Here is a 17,785-nt window from a genome sequence, read left to right on the forward strand (position 1 = left end):
ATGTTTGAGGCAGTCAGACAGCAGCCCCCATTTGATTGAGTTATAATGTTTGAGGCAGTCAGACAGCAGCCCCCATTTGATAATGTTTGAGGCAGTCAGACAGCAGCCCCCATTTGATAATGTTTGAGGCAGTCAGACAGCAGCCCCCATTTGATTGAGTTATAATGTTTGAGGCAGTCAGACAGCAGCCCCCATTTGATAATGTTTGAGGCAGTCAGACAGCAGCCCCCATTTGATTGAGTTATAATGTTTGAGGCAGTCAGGCAGCAGCCCCCATTTGATTGAGTTATAATGTTTGAGGCAGTCAGGCAGCAACCCCCATTTGATTGAGTTATAATGTTTGAGGCAGTCAGGCAGCAGCCCCCATTTGATTGAGTTATAATGTTTGAGGCAGTCAGACAGCAACCCCCATTTGATTGAGTTATAATGTTTGAGGCAGTCAGACAGCAGCCCCCATTTGATAATGTTTGAGGCAGTCAGACAGCAGCCCCCATTTGATTGAGTTATAATGTTTGAGGCAGTCAGACAGCAGCCCCCATTTGATTGAGTTATAATGTTTGAGGCAGTCAGGCAGCAACCCCCATTTGATTGAGTTATAATGTTTGAGGCAGTCAGGCAGCAGCCCCCATTTGATTGAGTTATAATGTTTGAGGCAGTCAGACAGCAACCCCCATTTGATTGAGTTATAATGTTTGAGGCAGTCAGACAGCAGCCCCCATTTGATAATGTTTGAGGCAGTCAGACAGCAGCCCCCATTTGATTGAGTTATAATGTTTGAGGCAGTCAGGCAGCAACCCCCATTTGATTGAGTTATAATGTTTGAGGCAGTCAGGCAGCAGCCCCCATTTGATTGAGTTATAATGTTTGAGGCAGTCAGACAGCAGCCCCCATTTGATTGAGTTATAATGTTTGAGGCAGTCAGGCAGCAGCCGCCATTTGATAATGTTTGAGGCAGTCAGGCAGCATAAGGACGAGGCATAACTCATGGTCTTAATGTGTAGAATGACATGGAATTAGCTTTGGCCACGCCCCCTTAACTCTGCCACTGCTGATTTAAAAAATCCTAGGGGAAACACTACAGACACACACACACACAGTCACACACACACACAGTCACACACACAGTCACAGTCACACACACACACAGTCACACACACACACACAGTCACAGTCACAGTCACACACACAGACACACACACACACACACAGTCACACACACACAGTCACACACACACACACAGTCACACACACAGTCACAGTCACACACACACACACAGTCACACACACAGACACACACACACACAGTCACACACACAGTCACAGTCACACACACAGTCACACACACAGTCACAGTCACACACACACACACACACAGTCACACACACAGTCACAGTCACACACACACACACACACACACAGTCACACACACAGTCACAGTCACACACACAGTCACACACACACACACACAGTCACACTCACAGTCACACACACACACAGTCACACTCACACACACACACACACACACACACACACACACACACACACACACACACACACACACACACACACACACACAGTCACAGTCACACACGCACACACACAGCCACACACACAGTCACACACACACACACACACACACACACACACACACACACACACACACACACACACACACACACACACACACACAGTCACAGTCACACACACACACACAGTCACACACACAGTCACAGTCACACACACACACAGTCACACACACACACACAGTCACAGTCACAGTCACACACACACACACAGTCACACACACAGTCACACACACACACAGTCACACACACACACACACACACACACAGTCACAGTCACACACACACACAGTCACACACACAGTCACAGTCCCACACACACACAGTCACACACACACACACAGTCACACAGACACGCGTACACACACATACACACGTATACACACACACACGTATACACACACACACACACACACACAGTCACACACACACACACACACACACACAGTCACACACACACACACACACACAGTCACACAGTCACACACACACACACACACACACACACACACACACACACACACACACACACAGTCACACAAGCTCTGTCTGTGTTCTAGGTGTATGGCGTGTGTGGGCAGTGTGTGGCCTTGTAGCTGGTGTGTCCTGGGTGGGCTGTGTACCCACACCAACAACAGCTGTCCCAGGCAGCACACCATACACAACTCACTGGTAAGACAACCTTTAGTCAACCTTTACTCATTCCTAACTCAGCCTTTACTCAACCCTAACTCAACCTTTACCCCATCCTAACTCAACATTTACTCAACCTTTACTCAACCCTAACTCAACCCTTACTCAACCCTAACTCAACCTTTACTCAACCCTAACTCAGCCTTTACTCAACCTTTACGCAACCCTAACTCAGCCTTTACTCAACCCTAACTCAGCCTTTACTCAACCCTAACTCAACCTTTACTCAACCTTTACGCAACCCTAACTCAGCCTTTACTCAACCCTAACTCAGCCTTTACTCAACCCTAACTCAACCTTTACTCAACCCTAACTCAACCTTTACTCAACTCTAACTCAACCTTTACTCAACCCTAACTCAACCTTTACTCAACCTTTACTCAACCTTTACTCAGCCTTTACTCAACCCTAACTCAACCCTAACTCAACCCTAACTCAACCCTAACTCAGCCTTTACTCAACCCTAACTCAGCCTTTACTCAACCCTAACTCAACCTTTACTCAACTCTAACTCAACCTTTACTCAACTCTAACTCAACCTTTACTCAACCCTAACTCAACCTTTACTCAACCTTTACTCAACCCTAACTCAGCCTTTACTCAACCCTAACTCAACCCTAACTCAACCCTAACTCAACCTTTACTCAACCCTAACTCAGCCTTTACTCAACCCCAACACAACCATAGCTCATGAAAAAAGGGTAGAAAAAAGTGAATAACGGGTAAACAAGGAGGTAATGGACCTTAACCACATGGGGGCGGACCTTAACCACCTGGGGGCGGACCTTAACCACCTGGGGGCGGACCTTAACCACCTGGGGGCGGACCTTCACCACCTGGGGGCGGACCTTCACCACCTGGGGCGGACCTTCACCACCTGGGGCGGACCTTCACACCTGGGGGCGGACCTTCACCACCTGGGGGCGGACCTTCACCACCTGGGGGCGGACCTTCACCACCTGGTGGCGGACCTTCACCTCCTGGTGGCGGACCTTCACCTCCTGGTGGCGGACCTTCACCTCCTGGTGGCGAACCTTCACCTCCTGGTGGCGGACCTTCACCACCTGGGGGCGGACCTTCACCACCTGGTGGCGGACCTTCACCACCTGGGGAGGACCTTCACCTCCTGGTGGCGGACCTTCACCACCTGGGGGCGGACCTTCACCTCCTGGGGGCGGACCTTCACCTCCTGGGGCGGACCTTCACCACCTGGGGGCGGACCTTCACCACCTGGGGGCGGACCTTCACCACCTGGGGGTGGCCCGTCAGGAAGTTCCAGTAGCACAGGAAGGAGTTCAGACCCAGGGCTTTGAGCCCGGTGATGAAGTTATGAGGCATTATGGTATTGTGGATAGGCCTAGGCTACATCTTGATTTACCCAGTTTATCAATACAGATTTACCATTCAAATAAATGATTTCAGTGAGCTGTGTATAATGTAGTGTTGTCACCATACCAGAATGTTGACTTTAATACTCGTTATAACATCACGATAATCAATACCAAACGACTTTAATACCGATACCAGGTTAGGTATCACAATACTCGTTATAACATATAACATATATATAACATATATAACATATATACCTAACCTGGTATCGGTATTAAAGTCGTTTGGTATTGATTATCGTGATGTTATAACGAGTATTGTGATACCTAACCTGGTATCGGTATTAAAGTCGTTTGGTATTGATTATCGTGATGTTATAACGAGTATTGTGATACCTAACCTGGTATCGGTATTAAAGTCGTTTGGTATTGATTATCGTGATGTTATAACGAGTATTGAAGTCAACATTCTGGTATGGTGACAACACTACATTATACACAGCTCACTGGTAACACACCCTATCCACCTGCCCCAGGTAACACTGTCCTCTCCACTCTTGAAAAGGGATTGTTGTTTCACAGCCTCTCAGCCTCTCCATTTTCAGTCATGCCAAACTTTTTTTTGTTTTTTTGTCCCAACTGGCTCCCTATTCCCTATTCCCATAGGGCCCTGGTTGGAAGTAGTGCACTATAAAGGAAGTAGGATGCCGTCTGGGATGCGTTCTTTGTTTTCGGCTGTAATATAATGTTTGGTATGTGTGCTTCCCTCTCCGGCCACTAGGAGGAGCAGTTGGAGCCGCGGGGTCCAGAATCTTGTCCCTGTGTGTGGGCTCTACAGAGCTCTCCTCTGGTCCCCATGGGCTTCCTGTCCCCTCTGACCCTACTGGGGAGGAACTTGGACATGTTTCAGGTAAAGCCTAACCTCTGACCCTTAACCTTTCCTGTCCCCTCTGACCCTACTGGGCAGGAACCTGGACATGTTTCAGGTGATTGGACTCAGTAGTTTCCTAGAAATGCAGTATAGATAATGTTTACAAACATCTGCACAGTTGATTAAAATCCTTTGTCCTTAAAAAAATGTTTCCATTGATGCTTTATCTTGTTGTCAGGGGGAGGAGCAGTATGTGTGTGTCGTGGTTGTGGAAGGGGAGGAGCTTAAACTGAACGCCACTCTGGAGAAAGATCCGGAAAACATGACGTACACCTTCACCTGCTCTGCCCACGAGGTATTCACAACCCCATAGACACACCTTCACCTGCTCTGCCCACAAGGTATTCACAACCCCATAGACACACCTTCACCTGCTCTGCCCACGAGGTATTCCCAAACCCCACAGACATACCTTCACCTGCTCTGCCCACAAGGTATTCACAAACCCCATAGAAAAGATATTCAGATTCACGTACACAACAAACAAAATATCTACTGGTTTCTTTATATGCACACGGTATTATTGTGCCTTACTGAGGTGACAGTCATAACTGGAATGAGTGCTCTCCTCTTCTCCTCTCTTCCTCTCCTCGCTTCTCTTCCTCTATCTCCTCCTCCTCTCTCCCCTCCCCTCCTCTTTCCCCTCCTCTTTCCCCTCCTCTCTCCTCTCCTCCTTCCCCGCCTCTCTCCCCTCCTCTCTCCCCTCCTCTCTCCCCTCCTCCTTCCCCTCCTCTCTCCTCTCCTATTTCCCCTCCTCTCTCCCCTCCTTTCTCCCCTCCCCTCCTCTCTCCCCTCCTTTCTCCCCTCCCCTCCTCTTTCCCCTCCTTTCTCCTCTCCTCTCTCCCCCCCCGTCCTGTCTCCCCTCCCCTCCTCTCCTCTTTCCCCTCCTCTCTCCCCTCCTCTCTCCTCTCCTCTCCTCTCCTCCTCCCCCTCCTCTCCTCTCCCCTCCTCTCTCCTCTCCTCTCCCCTCCTCTCCTCTCTCCTCCTCTCCTCTCTCCCCTCCTCTCTCCCCTCCTCTTCCAGTTCCAGTACCCAGTTAACCATTTGGAATATTCAGCTCCCATCTATCTACAGAGAGGCTCCCATCACATCGACTCTGCACCCAATCTCAGACGTAAGTCTAATGTATTCAGAATAAGGTTAGGGGTTAAGGTTAAGGTTAGGGGTTAAGGTTAGGGGTTAAGGTTAGGGGTTAAGGTTAGGGGTTAAGGTTAGGGGTTAAGGTTAGGGGTTAAGGTTAGGGGTTAAGGTTAGGGGTTAAGGTTAGGGGTTAAGGTTAGGGGTTAAGGTTAGGGTTAAGGTTAGGGGTTAAGGTTATGGGTTAAGGTTAGGGGTTAAGGTTAGGGGTTAAGGTTAAGGGTTAGGGTTAGGGGCTAAGGTTAGGGGTTAAGGTTAGTGTTAGGGGTTAAGGTTAGGTTTAGGGGCTACGGTTAGGGGTTAAGGTTAGGTTTAGGGGCTGAGGTTAGGGGCTGAGGTTAGGGGCTGAGGTTAGGGGCTGAGGTTAGGGGCTGAGGTTAGGGGCTGAGGTTAGGGGGTAAGGTTGTGGGTTAAGGTAGGGGTTAGGGGTTAAGGTATGGGTTAAGGTTAAGGTTGTGGGTTAAGGTAGGGGTTAGGGTTAAGGTTGTGGGTTAAGGTAGGGGTTAAGGTAGGGGTTAGGGGTTAAGGTATGGGTTAAGGTTGTGGGTTAAGGTAGGGGTTAGGGTTAAGGTTGTGGGTTAAGGTAGGGGTTAAGGTAGGGGTTAGGGGTTAAGGTTGTGTGTTAAGGTAGGGGTTAGGGGTTAAGGTTGTGTGTTAAGGTAGGGGTTAAGGGTTAAGGTAGGGGTTAAGGTTGTGGGTTAAGGTAGGGGTTGTGGGTTAAGGTAGGGGTTAGGGGTTAAGGTAGGGGTTAAGGTAGGGGTTAAGGTAGGGGTTAGGGGTTAAGGGTTAAGGTAGGGTTAGGGGTTAAGGGTTAAGGTAGGGGTTAAGGGTTAAGGTAGGGGTTAGGGGTTAAGGTAGGGGTTAGGGGTTAAGGGTTAAGGTAGGGTTAGGGGTTAAGGGTTAAGGTAGGGGTTAAGGTAGGGTTAGGGGTTAAGGGTTAAGGTAGGCGTTAAGGTTAGGGTCCCTTCAGAATGAGGAACATATTCATCAACTCTTAGAAGACAATAAAAGGACTTTGAAATATTACGTTCTTGTACAATAATAACGGAGCATCTCACAGTGCAGCTATATGACCAGGTGTGTTGTCCCACAGTGCAGCTATATGACCAGTTGTGTTGTGTTGTCCACAGTGCAGCTATATGACCAGGTGTGTTGTCCCACAGTGCAGCTATATGACCAGGTGTGTTGTCCACAGTGCAGCTATATGACCAGTTGTGTTGTGTTGCCCACAGTGCAGCTATATGACCAGGTGTGTTGTCCCACAGTGCAGCTATATGACCAGTTGTGTTGTCCACAGTGCAGCTATATGACCAGTTGTGTTGTGTTGTCCACAGTGCAGCTATATGACCAGTTGTGTTGTGTTGTCCACAGTGCAGCTATATGACCAGTTGTGTTGTGTTGTCCACAGTGCAGCTATATGACCAGTTGTGTTGTCCACAGTGCAGCTATATGACCAGTTGTGTTGTCCCACAGTGCAGCTATATGACCAGTTGTGTTGTGTTGTCCCACAGTGCAGCTATATGACCAGTTGTGTTGTGTTGTCCACAGTGCAGCTATATGACCAGTTGTGTTGTGTTGTCCACAGTGCAGCTATATGACCAGTTGTGTTGTCCCACAGTCAGCTATATGACCAGTTGTGTTGTCCCACAGTGCAGCTATATGACCAGTTGTGTTGTCCCACAGTGCAGCTATATGACCAGTTGTGTTGTCCCACAGTGCAGCTATATGACCAGTTGTGTTGTCCCATAGTGCAGCTATATGACCAGTTGTGTTGTCCCACAGTGCAGCTATATGACCAGTTGTGTTGTCCCACAGTGCAGCTATATGACCAGTTGTGTTGTCCCACAGTGCAGCTATATGACCAGTTGTGTTGTCCCACAGTGCAGCTATATGACCAGTTGTGTTGTCCCACAGTGCAGCTATATGACCAGTTGTGTTGTCCCACAGTGCAGCTATATGACCAGTTGTGTTGTCCCACAGTGCAGCTATATGACCAGTTGTGTTGTCCCACAGTGCAGCTATATGACCAGTTGTGTTGTCCCACAGTGCAGCTATATGACCAGTTGTGTTGTCCCACAGTGCAGCTATATGACCAGTTGTGTTGTCCCACAGTGCAGCTATATGACCAGTTGTGTTGTCCACAGTGCAGCTATATGACCAGTTGTGTTGTCCACAGTGCAGCTATATGACCAGTTGTGTTGTCCACAGTGCAGCTATATGACCAGTTGTGTTGTCCACAGTGTAGCTATATGACCAGTTGTGTTGTCCCACAGTGCAGCTATATGACCAGGTGTGTTGTCCACAGTGCAGCTATATGACCAGTTGTGTTGTCCACAGTGCAGCTATATGACCAGTTGTGTTGTCCCACAGTGCAGCTATATGACCAGTTGTGTTGTCCACAGTGCAGCTATATGACCAGTTGTGTTGTCCCACAGTGCAGCTATATGACCAGTTGTGTTGTCCACAGTGCAGCTATATGACCAGTTGTGTTGTCCACAGTGCAGCTATATGACCAGTTGTGTTGTCCACAGTGCAGCTATATGACCAGTTGTGTTGTCCACAGTGCAGCTATATGACCAGTTGTGTTGTCCACAGTGCAGCTATATGACCAGTTGTGTTGTCCCACAGTGCAGCTATATGACCAGTTGTGTTGTCCCACAGTGCAGCTATATGACCAGTTGTGTTGTCCCACAGTGCAGCTATATGACCAGTTGTGTTGTCCACAGTGCAGCTATATGACCAGTTGTGTTGTCCCACAGTGCAGCTATATGACCAGTTATGTTGTCTCACAGTGCAGCTATATGACCAGTTGTGTTGTCTCACAGTGCAGCTATATGACCAGTTGTGTTGTCCACAGTGCAGCTATATGACCAGTTGTGTTGTCCCACAGTGCAGCTATATGACCAGTTGTGTTGTCCACAGTGCAGCTATATGACCAGTTGTGTTGTCCACAGTGCAGTTATATGACCAGTTGTGTTGTCCACAGTGCAGCTATATGACCAGTTGTGTTGTCCACAGTGCAGCTATATGACCAGTTGTGTTGTGTTGTCCCACAGTGCAGCTATATGACCAGTTGTGTTGTCCACAGTGCAGCTATATGACCAGTTGTGTTGTCCACAGTGCAGCTATATGACCAGTTGTGTTGTGTTGTCCCACAGTGCAGCTATATGACCAGTTGTGTTGTGTTGTCCCACAGTGCAGCTATATGACCAGTTGTGTTGTCCCACAGTGCAGCTATATGACCAGTTGTGTTGTCCCACAGTGCAGCTATATGACCAGTTGTGTTGTCCCACAGTGCAGCTATATGACCAGTTGTGTTGTCCCACAGTGCAGCTATATGACCAGTTGTGTTGTCCACAGTGCAGCTATATGACCAGTTGTGTTGTGTTGTCCACAGTGCAGCTATATGACCAGGTGTGTTGTGTTGTCCCACAGTGCAGCTATATGACCAGTTGTGTTGTGTTGTCCCACAGTGCAGCTATATGACTGTTCAGTGGGCCAGTCTGACTGTAGCCAGTGCAGAGCGGTGCCATCAGATTATGGCTGTGTCTGGTGTGGAGGAGAGTCACCTGGCTGTGCCTACCACCTGTCCTGTACCAGCTCACCTGGGCCAGAAGACGCCTGCCCTCCGCCTCACATCATACAGGTAGGTTACATACATACCAGCTCACCTGGGCCAGAAGACGCCTGCCTGTACTGGAACCAAATGTATTCTAGAAATGTACTGGAACCAAATGCATTCTAGAAATGTACTGGAACCAAATGCATTCTAGAAATGTACTGGAACCAAATGCATTCTAGAAATGTACTGGAACCAAATGCATTCTAGAAATGTGTTGGAACCAAATGCATTCTAGAAATGTACTGGAACCAAATGCATTCTAGAAATGTACTGGAACCAAATGCATTCTAGAAATGTACTGGAACCAAATGCATTCTAGAAATGTACTGGAACCAAATGCATTCTAGAAATGTACTGGAACCAAATGCATTCTAGAAATGTACTGGAACCAAATGCATTCTAGAAATGTACTGGAACCAAATGCATTCTAGAAATGTACTGGAACCAAATGCATTCTAGAAATGTACTTGACCCATACATGTATGCATTGGGTGCGTAAAGATGCTCAGAATGTCAGACCGGGCCGGCCCGTCCATTAGGCAGGATCACTAGGGTGGCAGGAACGTCCATTAGGCAGGATCACTAGGGTGGCAGGGCCGTCCATTAGGCAGGATCACTAGGGTGGCAGGGCCGTCCATTAGGCAGGATCACTAGGGTGGCAGGGACGTCCATTAGGCAGGATCACTAGGGTGGCCGGCCCGTCCATTAGGCAGGATCACTAGGGTGGCCGGCCCATCCATTAGGCAGGATCACTAGGGTGGCAGGGCCGTCCATTAGGCAGGATCACTAGGGTGGCCGGCCCGTCCATTAGGCAGGATCACTAGGGTGGCCGGCCCATCCATTAGGCAGGATCACTAGGGTGGCAGGGCCGTCCATTAGGCAGGATCACTAGAGTGGCCGGCCCGTCCATTAGACAGGATCACTAGGGTGGCAGGAACGTCCATTAGGCAGGATCACTAGGGTGGCAGATTGACGAGGCTGGCATTTCCTGAGCTAGCCTGACCAAGACGCACCTCCAACCACATATGTCGCCCCCTGATAAACTGTGCACACTTTTCCAAGACAGGGACGCAAAATATTTAGCTGGTCCATGCCCAGGATGTGTCTATAGGATGTGTTAATGTGACCAGGATGTGTTAATATGACCAGGATGTGACTATAGGATGTGTTAATGTGACCAGGATGTGTTAATGTGACCAGGATGTGTTAATGTGACCAGAATGTGTTAATATGACCAGGATGTGTTAATATGACCAGGATGTGTTAATATGACCAGGATGTGTTAATATGACCAGGATGTGACTATAGGATGTGTTAATATGACCAGGGTGTGTTAATGTGACCAGGATGTTACTATAGGATGTGTTAATGTGACCAGGATGTGACTATCGGATGTGTTAATGTGACCAGAATGTGTTAATATGACCAGGATGTGTTAATGTGACCAGGATGTGACTATCGGATGTGTTAATGTGACCAGGATGTGTTAATATGACCAGGATGTGACTATAGGATGTGTTAATATGACCAGGATGTGACTATAGGATGTGTTAATGTGACCAGGATGTGTTAATGTGACCAGGATGTGTTAATGTGACCAGGATGTGTTAATGTGACCAGGATGTGTTAATATGACCAGGATGTGTTAATATGACCAGAATGTGTTAATATGACCAGGATGTGACTATAGGATGTGTTAATATGACCAGGGTGTGTTAATGTGACCAGGATGTTACTATAGGATGTGTTAATGTGACCAGGATGTGACTATCGGATGTGTTAATGTGACCAGGATGTGTTAATATGACCAGGATGTGACTATAGGATGTGTTAATATGACCAGGATGTGTTAATGTGACCAGGATGTGTTAATGTGACCAGGATGTGTTAATGTGACCAGGATGTGTTAATGTGACCAGGATGTGTTAATATGTCCAGGATGTGTTAATATGACCAGCATGTGTTAATATGACCAGGATGTGACTATAGGATGTGTTAATGTGACCAGGATGTGTTAATATGACCAGCATGTGTTAATATGACCAGGATGTGACTATAGGAGGTGTTAATATGACCAGGATGTGACTATAGGATGTGTTAATGTGACCAGGATGTGTTAATGTGACCAGGATGTGTTAATATGACCAGGATGTGTTAAAATGACCAGGATGTGTTAATATGACCAGGATGTGACTATAGGATGTGTTAATGTGACCAGGATGTGTTAATGTGACCAGGATGTGTTAATATGACCAGGATGTGTTAATGTGACCAGGATGTGTTAATGTGACCAGGATGTGTTAATGTGGAACGAACTACAAAAATCTCTGAAACTGGAAACACTTATCTCCCTCACTAGCTTTAAGCACCAGCTGTCAGAGCAGCTCACAGATTACTGCACCTGTACATAGCCCACCTATAATTTAGCCCAAACAACTACCTCTTTCCCTACTGTATTTAATGTATTTATTTAGCTCCTTTGCACCCCATTATTTTGATTTCTACTTTGCACATTCTTCCATTGCAAATCTACCATTCCAGTGTTTTACTTGCTATTTTGTATTTACTTTGCCACCATGGCCTTTTTTTGCCTTTATCTCACCTCATTTGCTCACATCGTATATAGACTTGTTTATACTGTATTATTGACTGTATGTTTGTTTTACTCCATGTGTAACTCTGTGTTGTTGTATCTGTCGAACTGCTTTGCTTTAACTTGGCCAGGTCGCAATTGTAAATGAGAACTTGTTCTCAACTTGCCTACCTGGTTAAATAAAGGTGAAATAAATCAAATAAAAAAAGATGACCAGGATGTGTTTAAACCCCACTCTGTCCCTATCAGATCCAGCCAGTGAGTGGTCCGGTGGAAGGGGGTGTGCTGGTGACCATCCATGGGTCTAACCTGGGGATGCACTACCAGGACATCCAGGGAGGGGTGACTGTAGCTGGGGTCAGCTGTCTGCCTCAGCCCCATGGATACCTCATCTCTACCAGGTAAATATCACAGGGGGTAGGATTGTCTAACGGTTTAGCTCTGAACACAGGGTGTCCACAGTCAGTCTCTTTTGTGTTCGCACAGCAAAGACCTTGAAGTCGTCACCCACTCAGTCTTGTTATAATATCCAAACCAGAGGGTGACATTGCATGTCCCTGTTTGTTCCTTTATGATCAGAGTTCTCCAGCCCTGTTCCTGGAGAGCTACCATCCTGTAGGTTTTCCTTCCAACTCTAATCTAGTGCACCTGATTCTAATAATTAGCTGGTTGAAAAGCTGAATCTACAACTGGGATAGAAACGAAAACCTACAGGATGGTAGCTCTCCAGGAACAGGGTTGGAGAGCTCTGGTCTAGATAGCCAATGTTAGCTAGCTATCTAGCTGCGGCTATTCTGCTATTGTTGTTGAAAGCCCTAGTTGGTACTAGCCAGATGACCACAGCTAGATAATTAGCTAGCAAGATGACAAAGAAACAATGTAATTCACTCTCCATAATCGCATACATATATTTTAGTTTGCTGGCTAAATGTTAGCATGATTAGCTAGCTTTTGTGTTACATTGATTCTTCCTTTAATAGTTGCGAGCCGTGGGACTTAGAGGTAATTTGTGGTTTAGAACGCTACCCTGCGACACCACTTCATTGCTCCAGACCACCACAAGGGGGCATTGATTATGCTTTTGGGTCCTACTGTGTCTCTAACTGACAATGATTGGGCGACATAAACCTAAATAGAAACTGATAATTGTGCACGACTGGCATCTTTATGCTTTCATTAATAAAATAATGATAAAAATACTCTTTCAACATTTCAATGTTTATGTAGTTATTGATCCATAACGAATTACAATGGGAATAAATATCACTGAATTACAGAAATATCCTCCAATCCTCTATATGTAATTATTGGCGGAGAGTCATGTCATATTTTTCGATATACTGTAGGCCTACCTTAGGCGACATGAGTCTCACTAGTGTTGAGTAACGTGCTGTTAAAAAAGGTGTAGGTCTTATTTATGTAAGACGCGTGTGACTGGCTGCAAGGAAGTCAGCAGGAGAGCAGAACTGGGTTAAAAAAGGAGCAGTTTAATAAGCAAAACCAACGGCACCCAGAACAACAAAATATGGGTACAAAATAACCCGTTGCGAACCAGTCCGAGTGCACATACACATTACAACAAACCATTTCACACACAGACATGGGGGGGGAACAGAGGGTTTATATACACGACAAGTAATGTGGGAAAACAAGACAAAACAAATGGAAAATGAAAGGTGACGTCGACCGCCGCCTGAACAAGGAGAGGAACCGACTTCGACGGAAGTCGCGACAATTTATTTAAAGAGCCTGTTGAAGATAGAAGCAATAGGATTTGAAGCAATAGCCTACCATGCTGTGGTCAACTATTTCAGTACCGTTTCGCGCTGCTCTGAGACAAGCATGGGGGGACTGGTCTTAATAAATCGATCAGATTTTTATTTTCACTCAATCCGTTTGGGTATTGGTTAGACTAGAATTAGAAAATGAGGGTGTAGAAATGTTGTGCTCTTAAGGTGGTCAATCAAGAGCACTAACTTGCATCAACGTATAAAATGGCTGGCAATTAAATAACGTGCCATGGAATGCTGCAGCAGCCCGCAAGGTGTGCAGTAGGTTATTGCTATTGCCAACACACTGTCAATGACACTGACTCTACTGACTCTACTCCAGCCACTTTAATAATGGGAATTGATGGGAAATGATGTAAATATATCACTAGCCACTTTAAACAATGCTACCTTATATAATGTTACTTACCCTACATTATTCATCTCATATACATACGTAGATACTGTACTCTATATCATTGACTGCATCCTTATGTAATACATGTATCACTAGCCACTTTAACTATGCCACTTGGTTTACATACTCATCTCATATGTATATACTGTACTCGATACCATCTACTGTATCTTGCCTATGCTGCTCCGTACCATCACTCATTCATATATCTTTATGTACATATTCTTTATCCCCTTACACTGTGTATAAGACAGTAGTTTTGGAATTGTTAGTTAGATTACTTGTTCGTTATTACTGCATTGTCAGAACTAGAAGCACAAGCATTTCGCTACACTCGCATTAACATCTGCTAACCATGTGTATGTGACAAATAACATTTGATTTGATTTGATTTGACACAACGTTTACAGGAAGAACCACTGTAGGTAAAAATGTTACATTGACTCTCGGCAGCTAGCTACAGGCTACTGCTTCCTGGAAACAAAACCAGTTTGATTTCATTATAATCTTACTAGCTACAGGCTACTGCTTCATGGAAACAAAACCAGTTTGATTTCATTATAATCTTACTAGCTACAGTGGGCATTGGCTTGGAGGGGGCATTTTTTTAAACCTTTATTTAACTAGGCAAGTCAGTTAAGAACAAATTATTATTTTCAATGATAGCCTAGGAACAGTGGGTTAACTGTTCTGTTCGGGGGCAGAACGACAGATTTGTACCTTGTCAGCTCGGGGGTTCCGGTTACCTTCCGGTTACTAGTCCAACGCCCTAACCACTAGGCTACCCTGCCGCCCCACTGCAAGCTGCAATGTCACTGGGAAAAGTTCCCTCGTTTTTTCAACTTGTTGGTTGCTTTTCGGCTCCCCACTTTTGCTCTCTGATTGGCTCTGAGTAGAAAGGTCTCTCTACCGATGGCATACAGGTTCACCATATAGAGATGGGAAAGAATATTGCAATTTAATCGCAATAGTACACCGCAGCGAAGGAACGCAGCGATGGGACCTCAGACAGACCACCAGTCAGTGAACTAGCTCCTTAAGAGTCAGGTCTCTCTGAACCTCAGACCACCAGTCAGTGAACTAGCTCCTTAAGAGTCAGGTCTCTCTGAACCTCAGACCACCAGTCAGTGAACTAGCTCCTTAAGAGTCAGGTCTCTCTGAACCTCAGACCACCAGTCTGTGAACTAGCTCCATAAGAGTCAGGTCTCTCTGAACCTCAGACCACCAGTCAGTGAACTAGCTCCTTAAGAGTCAGGTCTCTCTGAACCTCAGACCACCAGTCAGTGAACTAGCTCCTTAAGAGTCAGGTCTCTCTGAACCTCAGACCACCAGTCTGTGAACTAGCTCCTTAAGAGTCAGGTCTCTCTGAACCTCAGACCACCAGTCAGTGAACTAGCTCCTTAAGAGTCAGGTCTCTCTGAACCTCAGACCACCAGTCAGTGAACTAGCTCCTTAAGAGTCAGGTCTCTCTGAACCTCAGACCACCAGTCAGTGAACTAGCTCCATAAGAGTCAGGTCTCTCTGAACCTCAGACCACCAGTCAGTGAACTAGCTCCTTAAGAGTCAGGTCTCTCTGAACCTCAGACCACCAGTCAGTGAACTAGCTCCTTAAGAGTCAGGTCTCTCTGTGTTACAAGTCTTGTTTTTCCGGTGTGTTCCAGGATGGTGTGTGTGTGTGTGTGTGTGTGTTCCAAGATAGTGTGTGTAGGGTCTATAAGTGTGTGTGTGTTCCAAGGATAGTGTGTGTAGGGTACTATAAGTATGTGTGTGTTCCAAGGATAGTGTGTGTAGGGTACTATAAGTGTATGTGTGTGTTCCAAGGATAGTGTGTGTAGGGTACTATAAGTGTGTGTGTGTTCCAAGGATAGTGTGTGTAGGGTACTATAAGTGTGTGTGTGTTCCAGGATAGTGTGTGAGCTCCAGCCCAGTAAACAGGAGACAGAGGGGCCAGTCATCGTTACCGTGGGAGACTCAGAACCAGGACAGTCACTGCAGACATTCACCTACCAGGTAACACACACACACACACACACATACACTTTGAACTTGAATTATTCATTGACTTGTTGACTGTGTTTGACCAGGCTGAGGCCGAACGTCTGTTCAGGGCAGATAGTGTGACCCATTTCATTCATTCTGTGTTATTGTGTGTATATAGGACCCTCAGTTGACTGGTATAGTCCCTGATAAGGGCCCTGTATCAGGAGGGACCAGCCTGACAGTCCAGGGGACTCGGCTACTAACGGGACAGAGGAAGGACCTGACTGCATACGTAGGACAACAACCCTGCTACATGTAAATATTTCTACTACTACTACTTTATCTGTCTCTCTCTCTCTCTTCTCTCTCTCTCTCTTCTCTCTGTCTCTCTCTTCTCTCTCTCTCTCTCTCTCTTCTCTCTCTCTCTTCTCGCTCTCTCTGTCTCTCGCTCTCTGTCTCTCGCTCTGTCTCGCTCTGTCTCGCTCTGTCTCTCTCTCTGTCTCGCTCTGTCTCTCTCTCTGTCTCTCTCTTCTCTCTCTCTGTCTCTCTCTCTCTCTCTCTCTCTCTCTCAAGTCGTAAATTCCTGGTGGAGACGCTCTCCTCCTGGCCATGCAGTATAGAGAGAGTTTCACAGTAGAACAAAGGAAATTCTTCTACAGAGAGAGAGACTCGGATGAACTCTCCAACAGACGGACCAGATTCCAACAGAGAAGACCACGACACACTGGGCATAAAAAGTCATGACTAGCCCCAGTAACCAGACAGACACCATAATGATAACCCTCTCCTCTTCCTCAGTGTTGAGGAGGTGAATGGGACTCACCTGGTATGCAGGACCAGCCCCAGTAACCAGACAGCAGAGCTGACAGTGAGGGTGTTGTTTGGGAAGGCAGAGAGGAGCGTACCTGGGCAGGTGTTCCACTACATGGAGGACCCTGTCATCACCGCAGCATCGCCTGCTGAGAGCTTCTACGAGTGAGGAACACTTCCTTTAGTTTTTAGTTTCAGACGCTTTTAGCAAAATATAATAAATGATTAAAAAAAAATACAATTAGCAATTTTAAAAAACTATTAAAAGAATGAATGATAATGTTTTTCGCATCAATATTTTCAGTAAGCAATAAATGTGATGCTGTTTAACTAGGGGTGGGCGTAGTATAAAGGTGAGTGGGCGTAACCTGGACGTGGTGCAACAGCCAATGATCTCTGTGCGGTTGGAGCACATGGCAGAGAACATCCTGGTCATGAGAAGGAGGAGATACGCCAGACTGTTGGCCAAGAACCACCTACTAGTCTTCAACAGCACCGTGTCAAAGGTAAAGCCCACATTGGAACATGTAAATCACATCAAATGTTATTGGTCACATACACATATTTAACAGATGTTATTGGTCCATATTTAACAGATGTTATTGGTCCATATTTATCAGATGTTATTGGTCCATATTTATCAGATGTTATTGGTCCATATTTATCAGATGTTATTGGTCCATATTTATCAGATGTTATTGGTCCATATTTATCAGATGTTATTGGTCCATATTTAACAGATGTTATTGGTCCATATTTAACAGATGCTATTGGTCCATATTTAACAGATGTTATTGGTCCATATTTAACAGATGTTATTGGTCCATATTTAACAGATGTTATTGGTCCATATTTAACAGATGTTATTGGTCCAGACACATATTTAACAGGTGTTATTGGTCCATACACATATTTAAC

General features: G+C 46.1%; 1 protein-coding gene across 4 annotated transcripts in view; it reads left to right on the forward strand.

Annotated features, from left to right (window-relative positions):
• plxnb3 (plexin B3) overlaps window positions 1–17,785 on the forward strand; it is a 299,550-nt gene that overhangs the window by 149,473 nt on the left and 132,292 nt on the right. For all 4 annotated transcript variants that reach the window (XM_042299850.1, XM_042299847.1, XM_042299849.1 and 1 more), the window contains exons 10-19: window positions 2,144–2,255; window positions 4,389–4,517; window positions 4,717–4,833; window positions 5,562–5,652; window positions 9,149–9,321; window positions 12,140–12,291; window positions 15,982–16,087; window positions 16,236–16,372; window positions 16,856–17,032; window positions 17,202–17,373. In XM_042299850.1, the coding sequence (XP_042155784.1) occupies window positions 2,144–2,255; window positions 4,389–4,517; window positions 4,717–4,833; window positions 5,562–5,652; window positions 9,149–9,321; window positions 12,140–12,291; window positions 15,982–16,087; window positions 16,236–16,372; window positions 16,856–17,032; window positions 17,202–17,373 (1,366 nt within the window). The remainder of the gene's footprint in view (window positions 1–2,143; window positions 2,256–4,388; window positions 4,518–4,716; window positions 4,834–5,561; window positions 5,653–9,148; window positions 9,322–12,139; window positions 12,292–15,981; window positions 16,088–16,235; window positions 16,373–16,855; window positions 17,033–17,201; window positions 17,374–17,785) is intronic.

The sequence above is a fragment of the Oncorhynchus tshawytscha genome, linkage group LG16 (genome assembly GCF_018296145.1).
Source record: "Oncorhynchus tshawytscha isolate Ot180627B linkage group LG16, Otsh_v2.0, whole genome shotgun sequence".
Taxonomy (NCBI): domain Eukaryota; kingdom Metazoa; phylum Chordata; class Actinopteri; order Salmoniformes; family Salmonidae; genus Oncorhynchus; species Oncorhynchus tshawytscha.